General features: G+C 29.5%; 2 protein-coding genes across 2 annotated transcripts; one reads left to right on the top strand and one right to left on the bottom strand.

Moving 5' to 3' along the window:
- Positions 1-1,424: 1,424 nt before the first annotated feature.
- Positions 1,425-11,727, top strand: LOTGIDRAFT_232226 (hypothetical protein; the record flags this gene model as incomplete). Its single annotated transcript, XM_009056089.1, has 16 exons — positions 1,425-1,515; positions 1,853-1,905; positions 2,342-2,402; positions 3,292-3,386; positions 4,759-4,891; positions 5,137-5,234; positions 5,530-5,611; positions 5,854-5,948; positions 6,152-6,298; positions 6,928-7,102; positions 8,290-9,312; positions 9,573-9,666; positions 9,820-9,869; positions 10,358-10,473; positions 10,964-11,017; positions 11,605-11,727. Coding segments are annotated over 16 exons (2,490 nt in total), but the record flags the coding sequence as incomplete, so codon positions are not given.
- A 503-nt stretch (positions 11,728-12,230) lies between these two features.
- On the bottom strand, positions 12,231-23,085 carry LOTGIDRAFT_203892 (hypothetical protein). Its single transcript, XM_009056090.1, has 14 exons — positions 22,990-23,085; positions 20,327-20,513; positions 19,970-20,014; positions 19,566-19,649; positions 19,160-19,353; positions 18,489-18,623; positions 18,065-18,230; positions 17,677-17,805; positions 17,043-17,105; positions 14,539-14,702; positions 13,985-14,110; positions 13,568-13,763; positions 13,355-13,422; positions 12,231-13,128 (listed from the first exon to the last, which is right to left on the bottom strand). Exons 2-10 carry the CDS (start codon positions 20,489-20,491, stop codon positions 14,598-14,600), a joined length of 1,086 nt encoding a protein of 361 aa, XP_009054338.1. The 5' UTR covers positions 20,492-20,513; positions 22,990-23,085; the 3' UTR covers positions 12,231-13,128; positions 13,355-13,422; positions 13,568-13,763; positions 13,985-14,110; positions 14,539-14,597.
- Positions 23,086-23,760: the final 675 nt, after the last annotated feature.

Raw genomic sequence — 23,760 nt, forward strand, 5'->3', positions numbered from 1 at the left:
ATAGACTTTACCCCAGGAACGCAATATGGTCGGATATTTCGCAGGTTGATAGCAATGTTGTAGAATTTGTATTTACAGGGTATTTTCTTTTCGCGTGTTCTTCACGTTTTCCGGTGATCAAGTACATTTCTAGTGTCCGGGATATCGCAAATGTTATCAGTCCGGTGTGACGGGGCTATTAAGAACAGCAGTTACCTTCCTTTTCCGCAAATCTTTAGATATTGTGTTCAATAACGTTTCAACCAAATTTTAATAACTGTCTTTACTCCAATATGTTTAAATTTTAAGGGACATGTATGCCATCCGTTTGACCAATCGTACCGGAGTGGCAGAAACAGGATTTTTTTGGGCTAAGCTAATCAGTAATTTTGTTCGCAGCTCACAGTCGAAATTTGAACCATCAAATCATGTGTGTATAAAATTATTCGCGTTTGTAAGTTAAAATGATGACTCGTCTTTTTCTTGATACTCCACCATATATAGAAAAGACATATTTAGAAACAGAAAGAAAAATTGTTAGTTTTAGGTATGTTTGAAGGAATCATCCGAATTTCGTTCAGTTTTAGTAGCTCTGAAGACTATTTACATATATCCAAATCAACCACCGAATCAACCACCGAAAAAGGCGAACCATGGCCTTTAAAAACTGATTTCATCTCAATTTTTTTTTTAATTTCTTGCAATCACTGATTTTTAAATATTTCAACATTCGATGCAAGTTAAAGACGAGGCTGTTATTATCTACAAACAGCAGTCTTTGCTGAATTTGCATCTCCACCATTTGATCTGTAAACGAATATATTATTATAATATGTTTCTCTTAAAATTCTGTTACATGTCAAATTATGTATTGTGGCAATATTCATCACATTTAAAGACGATGGTTCGCCATTTTCTGGGATTCATTTTGGCCTTGAATATATTTAAATAGTCTCCAGAAGTATTAGAGCGAAAATCACATAATTCCTTCAAATATACCTCAAACTAGACATTTAGCTTACTTTTTCTATATATATGCCTTTTCTTTATTTTTTAAGTTATTTTGAAACACAATTTTTCAATAATTACTTAGTTAAATGAATGTCCAAGTTTGAGACTTTAAGTTTTATGTCCATTCTACGAGATATTAGGCCATCTATTAGTCTAGTTCAATTCACTGTATATTATCTTGATTAATCAAGGCAAGAGTTCAAAAAATAGTAAAGTAGAAGTTTTCGGGCAAAGCTCATTGAAGTTCATGTCACTTTTGAAGGACTAGATATCTAGGACTATAAATTGAAATTGTTTATTGGTGTAATTTTAACATGTCAAAGGTCACCAACTCGGACGTCCTTATTTTGATTTTACAATTTTTAGTTCCGATTATTTAATTATTGCTGAAGTTTAATCTAAAAGGTTTATAGTATATTTCTGTAAGCTGTAACATGTCCACAAACGACAAAAGTGACGACTGGAAAGTAAAATATTTAAAACAAGAGGAGACACTGAAAGCTTTATCATCTCATTGTTTTAAAGGTTTGTTTACTTTTTTCTTTTCTTGAAATGTTATCATGCCCCTTTTTTGTTTTGAGAAAGCATTAGGCTATTGTTTTTCTGTATAAAAATGCTTTCAGAAACTGATAGATAACTAGTAACTTACTATATATTAGTACGGTAGTACAAATATTTGTGAAGTGAGAGAAAAGATTTGATTTAAAGCTCAATGTAGTCAGACAGTAGTGCTAGTAAAGTCAAAGTTATACAAACTTATAGATTGTGAGATTCATTAATTTTGTACCAACTGATAAAGTTATACAAACTTATGGAAAACAAGATTAATCTATGTTATTGTTTAAGAGTTTTGTTGTTGTAGTTGTGGACAAGTATGAAGAAGTGATCAAGAAATTTAATGAAAATAAAAATAAGGTTTGACAAATTTCCTTATTTCAACAGTTCATAAGATTAAGAATTTCTTGCAATGGAATAAATACTTATGATTTGCGCATAGACATAGCATGAATTTTAAAACCTTCACGCTAAGAGTATAAATCTTTTTGGGCAATTGACAAAATCCGCTCTGAGAATTATAGTTTTAGGTTTTATGTTCTCACATATGATTTGGTCTGTTGTCAACTTCCTCCTATAGCCAATGCTATTCACATGTTTCTTTCTGATTACAAAACACATGAGTCACTGAATCAAATTACTTCCTCTTACTATTTTATAATGACATTTTAAAAATCAAAATCAAGGTTGAGTGCACATTATATTTCAACCTTGACCAAATATAAATCATACTAAGTTGATTTATTGTAAAATTTGTCTTGATAATATTGTTTTTATTTATAATTGAATATTTCAGTATGATGCTGTTGTAAAAAGATTGGATGAAAGAGAAAAACAATTATTACATATTAGAAAATGTAAGGTCCATCACAGTACTTTCTAGGTTTCCAAGGCTGTTGATTTTCAGCATTTGTCTGTTATGTATAATTGATTTTTTCATGTTCTGTAAGCTTATATGCCATTGTGGCCTATGTAGTAATTAGTTGCAACATTCATCAATTATAGTAAACCAGTGATTCGCTCAATTAATTAAACCAGTAAAAATTACAAAACCAGTGGCATATCGTGGGTGACGGCTTGAAACTCGTATATGCCATATTTGGTCATTTTGACTTTTTGGTACCATTCGAAAGCTCTTAAAGGTGCGGATCTTGTGATTAAAACCTCTCATTCTTAGCTTGATTGTAAATAACTCAAAAAGCGCTAATTAAATAACACGTATATAAACAGTCAGATTTAAAACCTCATAAAATATTATATTATACGAGGTTCAATGTTCCTTTTCTGAGGCTGAAAATGAAAAACCTCTTATACTGTATTATTATACGAGTTTTTGGTTAAATAGGCCAGAGATTTCAAATTGTTATACGAGGTTTATATTTTCCAAGAATGAAAACCACGTATAGCGGTAAAAAAAATAATAAAAAAGATTTTAACAAAATACGCGTACAAATAGTTTTTTGCGTTTTTCTCGAAAAGTAATTCCGCGTCATATATCGTTATACAAGGTTTCAAGCGGTCACCCACGATATCATATTGGAAGTCAAAGGTTGATTACTGCTATCATGGTTAGACATGATAAACCTGTTAGGTATATCAAATGATAATATGAAGCATTAACATTTAATAATAAAGACTATAATTCATATTTATTCTTGAATATCTGAGTTTGACAATTTTAGTTTGAGACCTAAACAATTTTCAACAGTCATAGTTACTACACCTACATTACTGTTTTTCTTGTAGTATTAGAACCAGTGTATGCTGAATATTCTACGTTAAAAGAGAAATATGAAATTGAATTGGAATGTAGACATGAAGCAGAGAAATTTGCTTCAAAGGTAATTTATATTATATATATCAGTTTATCTTTGTTAGTAATGCATATTTGTATATAGGAAATGTCCTGAGGATAAAAAATAGAGTCAGTTATATTGATCTCTAATCAGACATGACCAGCAAATAAAGAAAAATCATAAGCCCTGGACCAGATCATGTTTTTCAACGAATTTGTTATGACAATTGAAAAGTTTTAAGTTTCTGAAAATTTCAATCTTCAAATTATTTTAATAAAAATATTTGCGAAATTTGATGCTTCTTTAGTGAACTCAATTATTGTTGAATGACAAAATATTTTTACATCATATTATAAAAACAGAATCTGACATTTATTGTTATTTATTGTCAGTGTTAGTCTTCAATTTTTTTTTGTATTCATAAAATGTGGACCATCAGATGATTGTTTTACACCAGGAAATTATAGTACATGATATCATATAGAGACTAATTTACTTGTTAGTACTTTATACGCCCACATGGAAATGTGGTCTGTTGGTCCGTCAACATTTCTTGTGAACATAATAGAGACTACAGTTTTAATGAAATCATTTATATTGATGAGATCTTGGTCAAGATCGAAGTTGACGATCTTAAGCTGAACGGTTTTTGAGTTATTGCCCTTGAATTAGGCAAATCGCGTCAAAATTTGTTTGTGAACGCAATAGAGACTACAATTTTCAATGATTTTCATGAAACATGGTCAAGTTCGAATCTGATGTTCTTTTGATGAATTGTTTTTGAGTTATTTCCCTTGACTTAGCAAAAACGTGTCAAAATTTGTTTGTGAACACATTAAAGACTACAGTTTTCAATTGATTTTCATGAAACATGGATATTGATTTTTAAAAATTTGGTGGAATTTCTCAGTATAAATAACTGGCAGTAAATATATAATATAATTTCTTTAATATGAGAAAATTCATACTTTAGTCACTAAAGATTGTTTTATCATTTCTGACAGCTGCCAGTGGGCGTATGTTACCTTGCCTGCTAAGCTATCTTTTTCAAATGCCCCTAGGATATAGAAACATTTAAAATGATGTTATAAATTTCATGACTGAATACTAATTTTCACGTTTCACGTGATGAAAAATAAACACTTCTTTTCCTTGTCTAGTTTATAAACAATGTGTTTTTGGACTAAATTCAATATATTTTGGGTTTTGGGATTTGCATAAAAAATGTAAATACTGTAATTTGACTCTTTTTGGTGATTGATTTCAGGTCTAAAACATAAATCTTGGCATTCTAAGACAGCCTTGAATGACAAATTTAATTTTTGTGAAATTCAGTCCGATGCACAGTCCGATGTCAGAAGCAAGAACTATTAATTTCATTCATTTGAAACATTACAAAATGAAATTTTATTTCTAGATCACTAGAGAAAATAGAGTGTTAAAAAGACAGAGTCAAGCATTTTTAGATATTCATGATGGGGAGGTACCTGTTGAAGATGAAACTGATACATTTAAACCCTATCTAGATACACTTAATAAGAAAATAACAGGTAGGTTTTAACATGAAATTTCAGCTTTCATTTTTTATAAGACAAAGTATTCTTATTTATGTTAATGATGTATCTTCTTTCATTTTCCCACATTTTCACATGATTTCATTGAGTTGAACAACATCCTTCACAAAATAAAAATTTGTAGGTCCCGTGAAAATTTGGTCAGGAAAAACTGTAGATAATATTCAGTTGGTATTAGGTAGGCAAATAACTATCACATGTTTATAATGTTATATTAACAGAATTGGAGGAAGAAAAGGCAGCATTGTCTTCTGAATTAAAACAACGCAACGAAGATTTTGCCATATTACAAGATGATTATTCTGGTTTATTTAAAAAGGTAAGTTCTACTGTTATTATATACAATATGATGTAATGTTAAAGCTATATGTGCTATAATCCAGTTTGAAGGTTAGTTTAACTTTGATCAAAGTAAACAATGATGCGAAAATCTACGGGCTAGAAAGCTTGAATTCAATTTATTGAATTTATTGTAAAATTTCTTGTGAAGTACAAAGGATTATTGAATTCCAATTTAATTTTGGCAATGTCATACATGACAACATTTCAGCAAGTTGTAGCTACTTATTGGTCTTAATATATGTTAATCAGACAATCATGTTATTATGTTTCAGAATGACTTATTAATTAAGGAACTAGAACAATGTAAAGTATCTGTAGCTCAGTATAAAGATTCATTAAAACAAGTCACTTCAGGTAAGCATTCACACTTCATTGTCTAGAATCTGGTAAAAGATATCAGACTGCCATCATTGCTTGCTCTTGTTATGCTGCAAGGCGTAGTGTTGAGATGTTTTAATCTTAATATAGAAATCATCATAACTGTTGAGTATTTTATATGAGGAACATGTTTTAAGCTATTTCAGTCACTTTGAATAGACTAAAGTAAGGTTTACTAAGAGAATAAGTAATTACATGTTATTATCTGACTATTTCAGTATCTGAAGCAGCATATGAAGAATATGAAAATTTAAAGAAAGAATATGAAAAAGCTACAGTTTGTCAAAATACAGCTGAAACATTTGCTACAGAGGTAATTTTTATTTTAATTTATCAAAGAAATTGGCTGATTTAAAAAAAAGGCCCCATCAAAACGAAAAGCACAAATGAAATGAAATGAATGGAGTTTTACGTCCACCTCTTCCGTACCCAATTGCGGTAATGAAGATTGGCAACATCACGAGGTGTGCAATGAGGGAAATTCTGCCAGTATAGTTTTTTTCATTGGTATTATAGATGTATGCGCAAAGTGAAGCTATGAAGAGACAGAGTGCTGTTCTATTATCTAGTGCTATGTCTGATGATAGATTAATGAAAGCTCTAAATGAAGTAGAAACTTTAACACAACAATTAGAAATGATGAAAAAAGAACATAGGAATAAGGTAATTTACAATTAACTTGGGTGTCTAGGAAAATATTACAAGGAAAAAACTCGAAAACTGCCTTACCAATGTCCAAAAATTGTAAAATTCAGTGAGGTAGACATAAAATGAATCCAACCCTTATTCTTGATCGAGATGTAAGGATGACAGAGTCAGCAGACAATGTCCTGTATTCTGCTCTCATTCACATAAAACTATTCAATCAACAGAAATTTATAAAAAAAAAAGACATACATATTGTTCATTGTGAATTTATGATGTGGGATTAATATGATGTAGGATTTCATAACTGGCTGATTGAAAGGGATTGTAAAGAGGTTTTCTGAACTTTATATGTGTATCTGGGGCACAGATAGTTTCAATATGTACCTTTCTTCTTTTTAGTCAAATATTTGTCTGTGGGTCATGCAATACCACCAAAACATTTCATGATGTAGCTTTCATTATGGCCCTTATTTTAATAAGAATCTTTTTGATAGTGACATCATATATGATTAAGCATTTCTCTAAAGACAGGCACCTGATTCACATAAAAAAGGCTTGAGAATTTGTTTACAATCTTTGAAAAAGGCCTCTAAGCTGACAACGAAAAATTGTGAAATCTGTCACAAAATATATCTTTTTTATAGTTAAAAGATTTTGAAAGAGAACTGGAAGAATTAAAAGATAAAGATATTATTAGTACATTAGAAAGTGATAATCAACAGTTACATGAAGAACGTGATCAACTATCTACACAATTAATACAACTACAAACACAGTATTCTAATTATGAAAAACAGTATAAAACACTAGAATCTCGATGTAAGTAATTTGGTATATACTATAACCAAAATATTTTAATTATGGAAAACAGTATAAAAAACTAGACTCTCAATGTAAGTTATATGGTATATGCTATAAACAGAGTATTTTTAATATGAACAATAGTATAAAACACTAGAATTAGAATCTCGATGTAAGTTATATGATATATACTGCAAACTCAGTATTCTAATTATGAAAAACAGTATAAAACACTAGAATCTTGATGTAAGTTATATAATATTAACTACAAACTCAGTATTCTAATTATGAAAAACAGTATAAAACACTAGAACCTCGATGTAAGTTTTATGATATATACTGCAAACTCAATAGCCTAATTATGAAAAACAGTATAAAACACTAGAATCTTGATGTAAGTTATATGACATATACTGCAAACTCAGTATCCTAATTATGAAAAACAGTATAAAACACTAGAATCTTGATGTAAGTTATATGATATATACTGCAAACTCAGTATTCTAATTATGAAAAACAGTATAAAACACTAGAATCTTGATGTAAGTTATATAATATTAACTACAAACTCAGTATTCTAATTATGAAAAACAGTATAAAACACTAGAACCTCGATGTAAGTTTTATGATATATACTGCAAACTCAATAGCCTAATTATGAAAAACAGTATAAAACACTAGAATCTTGATGTAAGTTATATGACATATACTGCAAACTCAGTATCCTAATTATGAAAAACAGTATAAAACACTAGAATCTCAATGTAAGTTATATGGTATATGCTATAAACAGAGTATTTTTAATATGAACAATAGTATAAAACACTAGAATTAGAATCTCGATGTAAGTTATATGATATATACTGCAAACTCAGTATTCTAACTATGAAAAACAGTATAAAACACTAGAATCTCGATGTGAGTTATTTGGTATATACTATAAACAGAGTATTCTAATTATGAAAAACAGTATAAAACACTAGAACCTCGATGAAAGTTTTATGATATATACTGCAAACTCAGTATTCTAACTATGAAAAACAGTATAAAACACTAGAATCTCGATGTAAGTTATTTGGTATATACTATAAACAGAGTATTCTAATTATGAAAAACAGTATAAAACACTAGAACCTCGATGAAAGTTTTATGATATATACTGCAAACTCAATAGTCTAATTATGAAAAACAGTATAAATCATTAGATCTTGATGTTAGTTGTATGCAGTATTCTAATTATGAAAAACAGTATAAATCATTAGATCTTGATGTAAGTTGTATGCAGTATTCTAATTATGAAAAACATTATAAATCATTAGATCTTGATGTTAGTTGTATGCAGTATTCTAATTATGAAAAACAGTATAAATCATTAGATCTTGATGTAAGTTGTATGCAGTATTCTAATTATGAAAAACAGTATAAATCATTAGATCTTGATGTTAGTTGTATGCAGTATTCTAATTATGAAAAACAGTATAAATCATTAGATGTTGATGTTAGTTGTATGCAGTATTCTAATTATGAAAAACAGTATAAATCATTAGATTTTGATGTAAGTTGTATGCAGTATTCTAATTATGAAAAACATTATAAATCATTAGATTTTGATGTTAGTTGTATGCAGTATTCTAATTATGAAAAACAGTATAAATCATTAGATTTTGATGTTAGTTGTATGCAGTATTCTAATTATGAAAAACAGTATAAATCATTAGATCTTGATGTTAGTTGTATGCAGTATTCTAATTATGAAAAACAGTATAAATCATTAGATCTTGATGTAAGTTGTATGCAGTATTCTAATTATGAAAAACAGTATAAATCATTAGATCTTGATGTTAGTTGTATGCAGTATTCTAATTATGAAAAACAGTATAAATCATTAGATGTTGATGTTAGTTGTATGCAGTATTCTAATTATGAAAAACAGTATAAATCATTAGATCTTGATGTAAGTTGTATGCAGTATTCTAATTATGAAAAACAGTATAAATCATTAGATCTTGATGTTAGTTGTATGCAGTATTCTAATTATGAAAAACATTATAAATCATTAGATCTTGATGTTAGTTGTATGCAGTATTCTAATTATGAAAAACAGTATAAATCATTAGATCTTGATGTTAGTTGTATGCAGTATTCTAATTATGAAAAACAGTATAAATCATTAGATCTGGATGTAAGTTGTATGCATAATTCTAGGAGACATTTTACTCTACAATTAGGTGTTTATTTTACTTAAATCTGTACTGTAGTTTTCTAACAGCTTGAAAAAAGCATAACGAACTTTAAAAGGTTACGTAACCTTCTATGTAAAGTTTTGGCTTTTAGAAATTAACGGCTGGATTTTTTTAGGTAAAACTTTCATATACATTATGGGATACATTTCTATACATTTTTGTCTCTAGTTTTTACAAATTTGAGCAAAAAAAAATTTCTACAAAGGGAGTCTATTTATGACTGGCTTGCATCTTTTGTTTTTTAGACACAGAATTGGAGAAGAAATATGAAGATATTTTACATCCTCCCCCTCCACCACCACCCCCTCTACCACCAGTATCAGTGATGAAAAATAGAGGGTAAGTCTATCATTGAATCATTCTACATCCAATATCAGTGGTGAAAGGTCTATTTAACGGTATATCCAATCTGATGATATTAATATGGCCTCATGATACATAAAAATATTTACTAACTTTTCTGTTGTTACTGTTGATCATTTTACTTCATAGATTTTTATCAAGAAGTCAAAGTAAAAGAACAAAGGAAAGAAATATAAAATGTAAGTTTAAAATCACATATTAATGAATCTTTTGCACTCGATTATATAAAATACACCTGTTTGTTTTGCTTTGATTATTTTTAGTCATTTAAAATGACAGAGGGTGATAAAAGGTTTTTCCATTATCAGTCACAAGGTTGTACATTCTACATTTTGCAGTGATCTTCTTTTCCAACTGATAAATCAAATGGATCTTATGTCTCAGCTCCTACGGAATTATGAAGACAGGCATGGCCTTGAAGTGAAATTTTGCCAAGGAAAATTACAAATTTTCATTTTTGGCAGTTAAGTTAGTTTCAATGAGAGGGTGTTATTGGTTCTTGCCCAGGGTTTCTCAAGTCAATTAGCTCAAACTCTGTAGAAGTGCTATGGACTTGATAATCTTAGAGGGTGATGTGAGGTGTCAGACGCAACTTTGCAAGGGCTGATATTCCCTAGGTGTTAATAAATATTGTTCACACCCAAAAAAATACAAATATTGTTTTCAGTGGCCACAGGTGGAGCTAAAGCTAATGAAGATTATAATAAAGCTATTAATGAAATGATGTCCAGAATAAAACAAGGAAATCAAGCCTTACGACCAGTATTAAAACCAGTTAGACGGGTATGTTCCTCATGTTTTCTTTCATTACAGAAATTGTGTTGTATTAGACAAAGAAATTGTGTTGTATTAGACAAAGAAATTGTGTTGTATTAGACAAAGAAATTGTGTTGTATTAGACAAAGAAATTAATGTGTTGTATAAGACAGAGAAATTAATTTGTATTAGACAAAGAAATTAATGTGTTGTATAAGACAAAGAAATTGTGTTGTATTAGACAAAGAAATTGTGTTGTATTAGACAAAGGAATTGTATTAGACAAAGAAATTGTATTAGACAAAGAAATTGTGTTGTATTAGACAAAGAAATTAATGTGTTGTATAAGAAAGAGAAATTAATTTGTATTAGACAAATAGCAAAACTTATTCACTTTAACTTGATATGTCTTTCTCAGTTGTTAACTTAAAAAATGAATCCAAAATGAGAAAGCATACTGTTTCTCCATCATGAGATTATTGTCTCCCTTTCAGCATTATTCTTGTTTTCTATTCAGCCTTCCTGTCCTGATGACAATGCTGGTGCTATGGAAGAACTACATACAATGCTGGTAAGAATTTATGGCTTAGATACTGTAGATACATTGGTTATAAAAGTATATTCTGTCAAAATTAAAGGTAGCAATTCTTTAAAAGGATCTGATAGAAAAGTTCTCATTTCACAGAGACGTAGATTATGGAGGGATTCCTTTTATTATTCAGCTTTATTCGCCTGATAAAGTGAATATCAAGACAATTTTTTTCGCTTTAATTATCTTAATTTGAAAATTAAAAGGACAATCATAATTTAGTCTCAGAAACAGAAATTTTTTAGACAAGCCAATCAGTAATAGTGTTCACAGCTCACTGTCCAAATTAGAGCCTTCAAATTCAGAATTTTCTGCTTTTGAATGTTTAAATGATGACCCGTCAATTTAAGATACTCTGTCATTTATATATAGAAATAGTAAGTAAAATTCCTAGTTTGAAGTATTTTTATAGGAATTATGCCAGTTTCATACATTTCTAGTACTTCTGAAGATTATTTACATATATTCAAGACACAAATCAACCAAAATGGTGCACATGTCTAAGTAAAACTTAAAAATTAGGATGTATGATATTGTCACACATGAATATTTATGATATATTATTGTAGAGTAAAATGAAGAGAAATCGTTCTGTGGGAGATTTATTAAGTATTGAAGATGATGATGAATATCAACTTCCAGAATCAGAATTAAAATCAACATTTCAAAAAATTAAAAAGGCTGAAGATAAGGTAAATTTTTCAGTAGAATTAAGTCATTAGTTGAATATTGAATGACCCATAACAGGAAATGCAGAACAATTTGTCTGATCATGTATGACAAGTGGAGAAACCAGAGTGAACAAAATATGATGATAAATCTGTATCTATGATGAGATGTTATTACTCAATTCCTATATTAGTAATTATCTATTGTCTGTATCTATCTTAGTCCATTTCAAATCAATATTTAAAAGAAAATTTAATTTCAGATGTGAACTCATAGAACAATATGCTCAAGTACCAGAAAAGTCCGAAAACAGTGTTCAATAATTTATCATATTGGTTGTTAGTTGTTAATATTTTTTCAGTTTACTTTTCTCAAAAAATCTTTTGACAGACCTTAAATTGTTAATAATTATTTTTGATAAGTTTTGTGTTCATGTGATCATAAGATCTTTAAAGAAAAACACTCTATGCTTACTATCAAAGTAAAGCTTACATCAGGTACATTTTACACAACTTACATTCCTTATAATATGTGCTTTTTCATAACTTACACAATTTTTAAACTACCTACATTTCTATTGTTTTTTATAATTATTTAACTGTTATAAACTATTTTATATCAGCTTTTATATTATATATATTACATTTTATACTGGCTTGTAGGCCTATATAGTTTCTTGTTATATTTAAGCAAAGATATTTATGCACATAGGATGAGGCAAAACATGAATATGAGTATATAAGAAAGATGACAGGTTTCCAAAGAACAAAGACTGATAGCCTTATATTTATTAGAAAGCTCACAGTCTTTGATCACCTTATATTTTTAGAAATAGAACCAGTCTCAAAAGATCAAACACTGGTGTCCTATTATTTTAGAAACCTGACAGTCTGTGATCCATGGAAACCTGAGAGCATTATATTTATATATCTGACAGGTTTCTAAAGATCAAGTACTGGTATCCAATATTTTTTCATATTTCTGTTTTTGATCTCTGGTTGATTTACACTTTAGAAAGTTGTAATATTTTCAAAAAACAGACTGGGAGCATCATATTTTTACCAAACTTACTACTTTTTATCTTTGTATCAAACAAGCTGAGGAAATAAAAAGGGTTTCTAGTTATTAATATATTTTATTATACAGGTTTATAAATTATCACAGTCAACTAATAAATAACAAAACATACAGAGTTATTTCTTCTTGCCATCTTTTTTTGGTGAAGGTGAATTGGACGGTGTGTGTTCATCTGTTTCTGGTTGAGGAGGGAGGTCAATTTTATGGAACACATGTTCATCATGACAACAGTATTTATCATTCTCTTTCAGTTCATCCTCTATTTGAACTAGCCTATTAAACTTCATGACTCTCTCACCTCGAGAAGGTGCTCCTATCTTGATAAATTTAGCATGTAATCCAACAGCCTATAATAATAAATAAAAATTTAAATGTGTCGCTCACAATACAATAGCAGCCCTTCAGTTCATGTGGAAATTTTTCGAAACAAATTGCACCAATACTAGTTTCTGAGCAATAGTAAATTTTTTTTAGTGTATGTAAAGGTAATAAATGAATAATATTACAAAATTTTAAGTTGTTTAAGTATTTGATGGCCAATCCACAATTGACTATGAAACAGCCTATACTTACTAGATCAACTATAAAACTATCTGATGTATCTCCCTGGTTAGTTGTTATTACTGTTAGATTATTGGCTTCTGAAAAAAGCAGATACATTGCCTTATTATAAGTTATTCTGTGTATGCTATGCAATTCTCAAACTAGTTTGAAAGATGTATACTAAGATTATTTTAATATCAATAAAAAAAATTTCAAAATGAATGGTTGTTTGTCAGTGTTTACCTTCCATTTTAAGTTGACATGTATGAATATCAGTTAAAGTGTTCATATGTTGTAACTTGTATACTATGCCACTAGCTTGAAAATTCTCTGTTAGTTCTTCTGATTGTAAAAGTCCAGGTCTATGGTAAACATAATCTCCTATTATATAACATTGCTCTGATATTCTGTCACATAACTTCATCCACTGGGCACGTTCCTACAAATTTTTAAAAAGAACTAGATTGCTAATATTATCCTGATCCTGCTATTTGAGAATTGGATAACATCATAAAGAAAGGTTTTATCATAGTATGCATTCTTGTAACCTTGTTCTTGTTCTTGAGAATTGACAGTGATGTTATTTAAATATCTTTATGGCATTTCACAATGGAATCCAGGGTTGTTGCACAATTTTGTCAAGTTTTGAAAGTTACTAACCTGTTTTCTGAGTGGATCTATTAGAGCTATAATAGCAGGATATCTAGTAATAATATCAACCCAGAACTCTACCAAATCATCAGGTGATTTTAACTGTCCTGTTGTTATCTCATATTTACCTTTATCCTGTAATAAACCAAGTTTCCAGTAAGGGTCTGTGATGATACAAGTTTACATCCGCATATTGTCATGTGAAAATAAGACAATATGAAAGTGTATGTGTAATTTACATTACCATGTAATCAAGGGAGGGCTATAGGTTATCCATGTCAGATATATAGGTTCCTATTTATATGAAATGACTACAGATTTCATTGGATTCTGATGCACATAAATTAAGTGTCATGATTCACATTGAGTTATTGCCTCTGAATTTGATGCTAAAAGACCATGATTTTTGAATGTTAACATAGGAAAGATATAATTTATTTCCAGAATATGTCAAGCTTTTACAGGATTTGCTAACCCCATGATCAAAAGATTACATGTCAGAAATTGGTAGCTGAAGATTCTTAAATCATAACTGTATGTATATCAAATTAATGGCTACTTACAAACTCAAACATTTCATGAGCTGCAATATTTAATGCTATATTAAAATCTTCTCCTGGTGTTAACCAACTGATGTAATAGCTTCTTGTAACAAATCTAAACCTTGTTCAACCTTTTCTAATATAGGACATAAAGCTCCTATATCATTTACATATCTACCACTCACCTAGCAACATCATAAAGTGAAGATATCATATCAAAATCATTAAGAGAAGATATTCTACCAAATCATACATATAAAGAGAAGATATTATATCAAAATCATTAAGAGAAGATATTCTATCAAATCATACACATAAAGAGAAGATATTCTATCAAAATCATAAAGAGAAGATATTCTATCAAAATCATTAAGAGAAGATATTCTACCAAATCATACACATAAAGAGAAGATATTCTATCAAAATCATTAAGAGAAGATATTCTACCAAATCATACACATAAAGAGAAGATATTCTATCAAATCATAAACACAGAGAGAAGATATTCTATCAAAATCATAAACAGAGAGAAGATATATCATCCAAATCATAAAGATAAAGAGAAGATATTCTAACAAAATCATAAACATAAAGAAGAAATTCTATCAAAATCATAAAGATAAAAAGAAAATCCATAAAGAAAAGATATTGTATAACAATCTTAAAGAAAAGGTATTCTACCAAAATCATAAAGATAAAAAGGAAATTCATAGAGAAAATATATTCTATAAAAATCTTTAAGAAAATAAAAGGTATTCTATCAAAATCTTTGTTTACGAGCATTTCAAGAACAAGGGCAATAACTTATCCATAATATTTTTCGATTTTTTCGATTTTCAATAAGTTTTATCCTTGCGTGATTACAATCATACCAAGTTTTTTTGAAATCAGTCAAGATTTATGCCTTCTAGAGTGTTTACTAACAATTGTGGGTGGACAGAAGGATGGAAATGGGTGACGACAATATTCACTCCCCATTTCATGTGAGCGTATAAAAATCATGAAGAAAAAATATTCAGAAGTGAAAGAGAAGATATGTTGTCAAAATCATAAAGAGAAGAAATGCAGTCAAATCATAAACAGAAGGTATTTGATCAAAATCATAAAGAGAAGATATGTAGTCATAAAAAGAGGATATTCTATCAAAATCATAAAGAGCAGATATGTAGTCATAAAAAGAGGATATTTTATCAAAATCATAAAGAGAAGATATGTAGTCATAAAAAGAGGATATTTTATCAAAATCATAAAGAGAAGATATGTAGTCATAAAAAGAGGATATTTTATCAAAATCATAAAGAGTAGATATGTAGTCATAAAAAGAGGATATTTTATCAAAATCATAAAGAGCAGATATGTAGTCATAAAAAGAGGATATTTTATCAAAATCATAAAGAGAAGATATGTAGTCAAAATCATAAAGAGAAGATATGTAGTCATAAAAAGAGGATATTTTATCAAAATCATAAAGAGAAGATATGTAGTCATAAAAAGAGGATATTTTATCAAAATCATAAAGAGCAGATATGTAGTCATAAAAAGAGGATATTTTATCAAAATCATAAAGAGAAGATATGTAGTCATAAAAAGAGGATATTTTATCAAAATCATAAAGAGTAGATATGTAGTCATAAAAAGAGGATATTTTATCAAAATCATAAAGAGCAGATATGTAGTCATAAAAAGAGGATATTTTATCAAAATCATAAAGAGAAGATATGTAGTCAAAATCATAAAGAGAAGATATGTAGTCATAAAAAGAGGATATTTTATCAAAATCATAAAGAGAAGATATGTAGTCATAAAAAGAGGATATTTGATCAAAATCATAAAGAGAAGATATGTAGTCATAAAAAGAGGATATTTTATCAAAATCATAAAGAGAAGATATGTAGTCATAAAAAGAGGATATTCTATCAAAATCATTAGGGAAGATATATATCAATGTATTTAATAATATATTATCAAATTCCAGGAGCATATACAGCCAAATTCATAAGAGAAGACATCAAAAAGGAAAATGAAATTTTATGTCCTACTCTTCTGTACCTAATTGGGCTAATGTATAAAGGTAATGTCATGCAGTGTACAATGAGGAAATTTTGCCAAGACAACAGTATTAGTCTACTCTATTTGGATTTAAAAACTGTTGAGGGATCTTTAACTTGTACAGCCTGTAGCACATATAAAGAAAGATGTATCAATAATTTTCCTTTTTCAAAATGCCATGCCTCCTTAGTAATGAATCCTTACTTTTGGGAAATTGCAATTTTGATTGTCCTCACTGCAGTAATCTATCAATTAATTCTCGTATAATATGGATATACCCTTCGGCAGATCTTTTCCAAAATGATATTAGTAGTTCAAATTATCTATTATCTCTGTATTCTATGTAATGACCAAACTTCTTCAAAAAGCACTTTAAGACTAATTAAATATAATAAAAATAAGTTTGCTAAAAAAAAAAGGCATTGTTTACAACATTGATGAGATGAAAGGCTTATGAATTGTAATCAAATACTTACTCCACTTTTATGTAAGAAACTTTTACCAATATGATTATAAATTTCTTGAATATAATTCATAGCCTGAAAGAACATTTACAGAAAGTAATGTAATCTAATCATTCCTATAAAAGATTATTATATTCTTTTTTTGACAGGTTTTAAAATTCAATTACATTGCAAATACCCTGAAAACATTTATAATTTCAATTTCTGCAGATCAATTTGATATTATATAGCAGATGTTATTCATTATTTTTTAATTATAAATATGGAAAGGATGGTCATAGATAAATATGTCATAGACATTGTGAGGGAAATACTCAACACAAAGTTTTACTGGTGAAATGATTTCAGAGTTAAATCAAGCTGATTCTCGACATCTACGGAGATCTAAGGAGATTCACACCTTCAACATCCATAGAAAATCTAACATTCCAAAAACAAACTAAAACATGCCCCAAATATGCAGCATTCAAATTCACAAAGAAGCTGACAGAGATATAGTTTCATAAGGGCATACTATCCATCTATAGGTTTCTATTCAGTTAGAAATAGTTTCAGAAGAAACAGTTTTTTGATTGAAACTTGATTATAATCAAGACTTGCTTATTGCTTACTTGCTTACTTATATAAAGTCAGTGTTATGTCTTACCTCTGATACAGACATAGAAGGCTTTGGTATTAACATAAATTCTTTCACACATTTCAGTTTCCCTGATGAGGCTTTTCCAGCTTGCAGTATAGTTGTCATTGGTAACGGAAGATGGTATTTGTCTGTTGACTGAAATAAATTTATAATTTCTTTTATCAAGGATCATATTTTCATGTTGAAAGAAGATCTTCTCTTACTAAAATTACTATGAATTAAGAGTGCTATTTCAGTTATTTAAAGCAAAATGAATTTAAATAGGTTAAGTATGTCTAACATTCCAAGGATAATATCAATTAAAGTTGTATAACATTACATTTGAAATAAACACAAATTTCTTCCTTTAACAAAAAAAAGTAATCGGACAATAGTCTTGATCATGATGACTTACTTTATTAAATAATGATGCTATGTATTGGTATAGGGGTTGATTACTTATTGAAGCACCAGTACAACATATAGCTTGACTTAAGCTACTAACTATACTGGAGCCTGATAGAAAGCCTTCCCTTGGTTCATCAGGTACAACTATTATGACACTTGCTGCTTTACCTTTCCTTAAATAACATAACATCATTGATTCATAACTTAATAAATAGCTCACTTTAATTGAAAACAATCTTGAAAAGGAAAATTAGTTGGCTCTATGTTCAGCTCTATGAAAAAAAATATGGCATGAAGACTTCAATGATCTATTAACCCTTGGATTTCCGATTAAAACACTGAACTAGATTGTCTGGAAACTCCAAGATTTTATCTTTGGCTTAAAGGATAGATTTGATGTTTACTTTGTACAATTGCCAAAAATCACTTACTTTCCAGATGCTAACTTCTTTTTACTAGGAGAATCAACAGAAGGAGGAACTGCTGGTTGAGGTGATGGACTTTTATTTTCATCATTACTTGATGCTTCAGCATCTTTTTCAGCTTTCTTCTGACTGATAAAATCACTAGAAAAATCAAATATAATCTACAATTTATCAAAAAATATGGGTTACGTCTGAGGGTACAGGTAGATAAGGTGTACAAAATGACAACAATGTAGAGACAAAGACAGAATTCCACAATTCCTTTAGATTTTTTTCTATTCGAAAAACATTCAAATTTTATGGCTCTTGAACAAATTTATCAAGTTGCCTAAATGCAATTAATTTCAACCTAAAGAAATAGTATCATCTGCAGATATTAACAGATGTCAAAACATCTTAGCCAATTTAATTTGGCTATCCATTTCATCAGTCATATAATGTATAAATTATATAGTGTAGAAATAATTTGATGATTTGACGCAATTTCACAATATCAACTATGTATTAAATGAATGAATGAACCTAAAATTTAAACTATCAATTACAATTTATGACACCAAGTAAATCCACTAATAAATATATACTCTTTTTGGTGGCCAAATTTGAAAAGAAAATTTTTATTTAATTTCTAAGAGGTAGTATTCTGTTAATATTTTAAAGGCACATGGAAAACTCACTATAATAATTGATCAATTTCTTGTTGATGGCAAGGATCAAGTTCCTTTAATTTCTCACTAATTTCACTTTCTATTAATTCAATACCAGCTTCAATATCTTCTTTCCTTTCCTGTTCTTCTTTTTCTTTATCTTCAGTTTTACCATTATCTAATACATGAGGTTGTGGATTAGAGCTGACTACTGTAGCTAAACACTGTCAAAATAGTTTAACAACAAACTGAATTCAATATTTCCTTAGTTTATCATTGTCAAACTGAGTTTTATCTCATCCATTTTTCACCATTTGGGCTAACATCAAGAAAAGAAAAACCCAGGTAAAGAAAACAGCTTCACCGAGTCACTAAATATTCCAATCTAATTGCAATTATTTTGTTGATGGTTCAATTAAGTGGCTACTATTCTAACCTTTTCTATATTTTTAACAGTACAGTAGACTGATGTCTGTAATGAAGGTTGTCCTCTACTATCTAAAGCAGTCCTTGACTTTATCTATTCAAAACAAAAAACAACTTTTATCAGTGTTTTAAAAAGTTACAATTAAAATGTTTAATTTTTCAATGGTATTAAATAGAATGAATAACAGATAGAGAGAAATATGTAATGTGTTGGAAAAAAAAAATTTCCAGGTTTAGAACTGTCCATTAATCATAGCCTGTAGCACAAGGAGCCTCTCAGAGGTGTTTTATAAAAAATGATGTGATGTTTTAATTAAGTTTTAATGATAAATCCATTTGGGGCTTCTACAGCATTTATATCTTTACTTCTAGTGAACCTGTACCCCAAACTATAACTCAACACCATTTCTTTACCTTTGTAATAGAAGGTGTCTTTGCATATTTCTCAAAATAATTAGCCTGTAATGTAAGAAATATGTGAAATCTTCAAGTTACAAGATAACAATGTGTACAGGTAAATAATGTCCTTAAACTCTAACAACGATAGGCCGAAAGCAAATTCCATGATTCCTTTGGTAAGAAACTCTTAACTCATAAGCTATTAAGTGTAAGCTTGCACCATTTTATGTAAGATCTTTTTGGCCAAGATATCAAACAATCGAATTACATTAAAGAAAACTTTATGATTTCACTAGGTTCAGAAAAATAAAAATTCAAACAATAATTTATTTGAATTTTGAAGTCAAACAATAGCTGAGAACTACAGCTTACCAGATATCCATAAACATCATAAGGATTATCATAAAACATTGAATTCAATATCTCCTCCATTTTTATAGGAACACCATTTTCAGAATAATATTCCATAGCTTGTTGCTTAGTATCATAATAATCTTGTTTAGATTTCTCACTTTTCTTGTCATTTACAGCAGCCATCTTCCTATCTTTACTTAGATCACTGAAAAAGTTTCTAATAACTGATTCTCCATTATCTTGTTAGGCATTATGTTACACTGTTGCTTTTGAAAATGTCATCAGCTGTTTTTGTGTAAAAGTGAAATTGGAATTATACAATTTAAGCTTGAATATAAGTGCTATATTAGCAGTGCTCAGATGTTTCTGTAGAATATGAAAATATATTTCATTGAATTTATTGTGTGAAGCAGCCTAACAGGTAAACCTTATGCCATAGAAGCTGTTCAAAAAATACTAGAACAGTGGAACTGGAAGTTTAACCCCTTTGCCAATAATACATGAATTGAAATACCAACTTCAAAATCAAGAGTCCGTGGAGTGATGAAAAAGCCATCAGTTGAAAATATTATCTTTTTTGTTAGGAAATTATCATAGCCTAGCTAGAACTTAGAATCAAAATTTCACAAATTTCTTAGATAAAATTTTCAATTGAATGCAGGGCCCTATTTGAAAATAAATAATCAATAATAATTACAATTTTAGACTCTCAGTACTTTTTTGAAGTTAATATTGATTATTTTTCTGTAAACATCAGTACCTTTAGGCTTGTCCTATCGTAGTAGGCAGTATCAGGAAGTAGACCCAAATAGTTGAAATTGTAATATATTTAGTTTTAGTTAAAAACTCTTGTGCATGTAGTCGTCACGATTTTGCAACTCACTGTCGAAAATTTAATTGAAATTGAAATTAGATTTATTCACTATAAAATATATAAACAATGTAATATGTTAATTAGAATGGTTGACAATTAAACCGTTGTGGAACCTGTTTCGTACATATAAGGATTCAACACCGAATTTTTGTTGTTGTAAGTCTTGGATATTTCTTCAGATATTCTATAAAATAATTAGAATTTGTTTGTCTTGATTTTGTTTATGAAGCCCTTACCTTGACCCATATTTCAGAATTAACTAACACGGCTACAAAATGCGTCCAGATTATATCAAGCATTGGCTTGTTTTGATAAACATGGGTTATCGGTACAATGTCAGCTTGTAGAATGAATCCAGTAGTTTCAAGGAAGGTATATGTATCAATGTATACTTTGACATAAACAAAATGGCGGATTTCAGTTATTACCAAATATCATAATTTTTTTATCGGCTGAATTTCCTTATAATCCCAATGAACGAAAACATGTGATAAACTAGCAGATTACGTGTCAGCAGAAAAATGCTATGGAACACAATGTGGGCCATATCCTTACGTTGTTTCAATGACTTTTAGCAATAAATCACTCTTACGTTTTACTTATCTCATATTTTGTTAGTCACTATTTCTTTTTTAATCATTGTTCTTTGAAGGAATTGTCATTAGTTATAATGAAATATCATTAAAGATAAATACTAAGAGAAGTTAATTATAACACTGGGTATCTATACAACGTGTTTTTCTTGACTTATTTATAGATTAAACATTGTACGAAAATAGGTGACACATTTAGCAGCCACTGTCGAGTTGGTTGCCCATGAAATATGGTTCAAAGTGAAGGATTCATAAAGAAAATTGAAACAAACCAATTTTAATTATTTAATAGAATATCTGAGGAAACGCCTAAGACGTAACAAAATAAAAATTGCGTTTTTTAATTTTGACGAAGATGTTGAATCCTTATTACACAAATATAGGTTACACCACTGTATAGGTTACACCACTGTATATAGTGTTGAAACGGTTAATCAGTTAAACGATTTCGGGTGGTACTTCATGGGTAACCGGGTATGAGTTGACATAATCAGTTAATAAAACAGTTATAAAGGTCGTATTACTTTTTATAAAGTCTCCTTTAATTGACTGTTTGTTTCTTCTTGTCTGTCTATCAGCTTCAAGCTTATTAATACGGATTCATTGAGACAATAGTTTTATACCAGTTGTGGAACCAGTAAACTGATTCGCGTCGACTTCAATGAGATACACTCATTACACTGACCCCACAACTGGTATAAACACCTTTGATTTTAGAGACTGTAGCAATGAGTGACAATAGCGCCAGTCAATCTGAACTTTGTCAGGCCTGCTCGTAATCTTACATTGAAGGTTGTTTGGTATCTGTCGATTTGTACCGACTTAATTCTTGGGGAACTAGCCAAAATCTTCCTGGGTACTCATTTACACTTACTCTAGGTTAGTTAACTTTGCGTTACCGCCGCAAATGCAGTTTTTGACTCCTTTAATAATCTTTAGTGATTAACCGGGTACTATACATAAAATTATACAGTTAATAACTGAATAGCACATTGATTTATTTGCATAGCAGTCGAAAAACTTCAACTAGTTGCAAAAGTCAGTCACAATCTACTGGAGTCAGTCAGAATTTCATTTGACATTTGTCTACGGCGACTACGGGGTCTATGTCTATAAGAAAGGAAGTCTGTTTTTTTTTCTTTTAAAAAGCAACATTACCAAAAACAAATCATTTCTATGGATCTGGTGGAAGATATCTTCTTCGTTATACATACCTACGAGCCTAATGTTTAGAAGGAAATTTATTTCTACACAAACGAATGAACTTTGCTTTTTTCCTAGCAGGTTGTTTCCAATGACGCCATTCTTGTTGTTACGATTCAGAGTTGTGCCCCTTTAAGACTTTTCACCAACCGACAACAAATTAATTATTCAAGACACTTCGACCAAAAAAGCTGCCCACGCAGTCTGAAAGATACCTATAACTTTTAACTCGAACTAGCGTCTTTTAAGCTCAAATTGATAATTCAGTTATAGGCTTGTGTGAAGTTTCTCACAGATAAAAGATAAGATTGCAGTTCACCAAACCTCTAGTCCGAAACATCTGACTCTATCCCAATCTGATAGCTATTTTGACAGTGTTCTGTTGTCGGCAGGGGTAGAGTCAGAAAAACTAGGCCCTGCTTTATAAAATTTTCGATACCTCCAAAGGTGCCTTTTTTCCAACATATTAAACATTAGATAACATTTACGATCACTGTAAATTAGACATGGACATCTCTGTTTTTTATGGAGGGGAATTGTTGCCAGAAGTATTTACGAAGTCAAACTTGAAAACAAGGCCTCGACTTTACAAAGTCATATTTCAACATTACACAATTACAAAATAAACCTTCCTAAAATCAAAAAGTCACTGTACTAATTACAAAGTAGAGATATTGATAGTTTACTTTTCAAACTTTATTTCACATCAGACACCATTCAAACTTTCCTTTACGAAAATGAATTCTTAACTTCGCATTATTGACATTATCAACTATGTCTTC

This window comes from Lottia gigantea, assembly GCF_000327385.1.
Source record: "Lottia gigantea unplaced genomic scaffold LOTGIsca_26, whole genome shotgun sequence".
NCBI lineage: Eukaryota > Metazoa > Mollusca > Gastropoda > Lottiidae > Lottia > Lottia gigantea.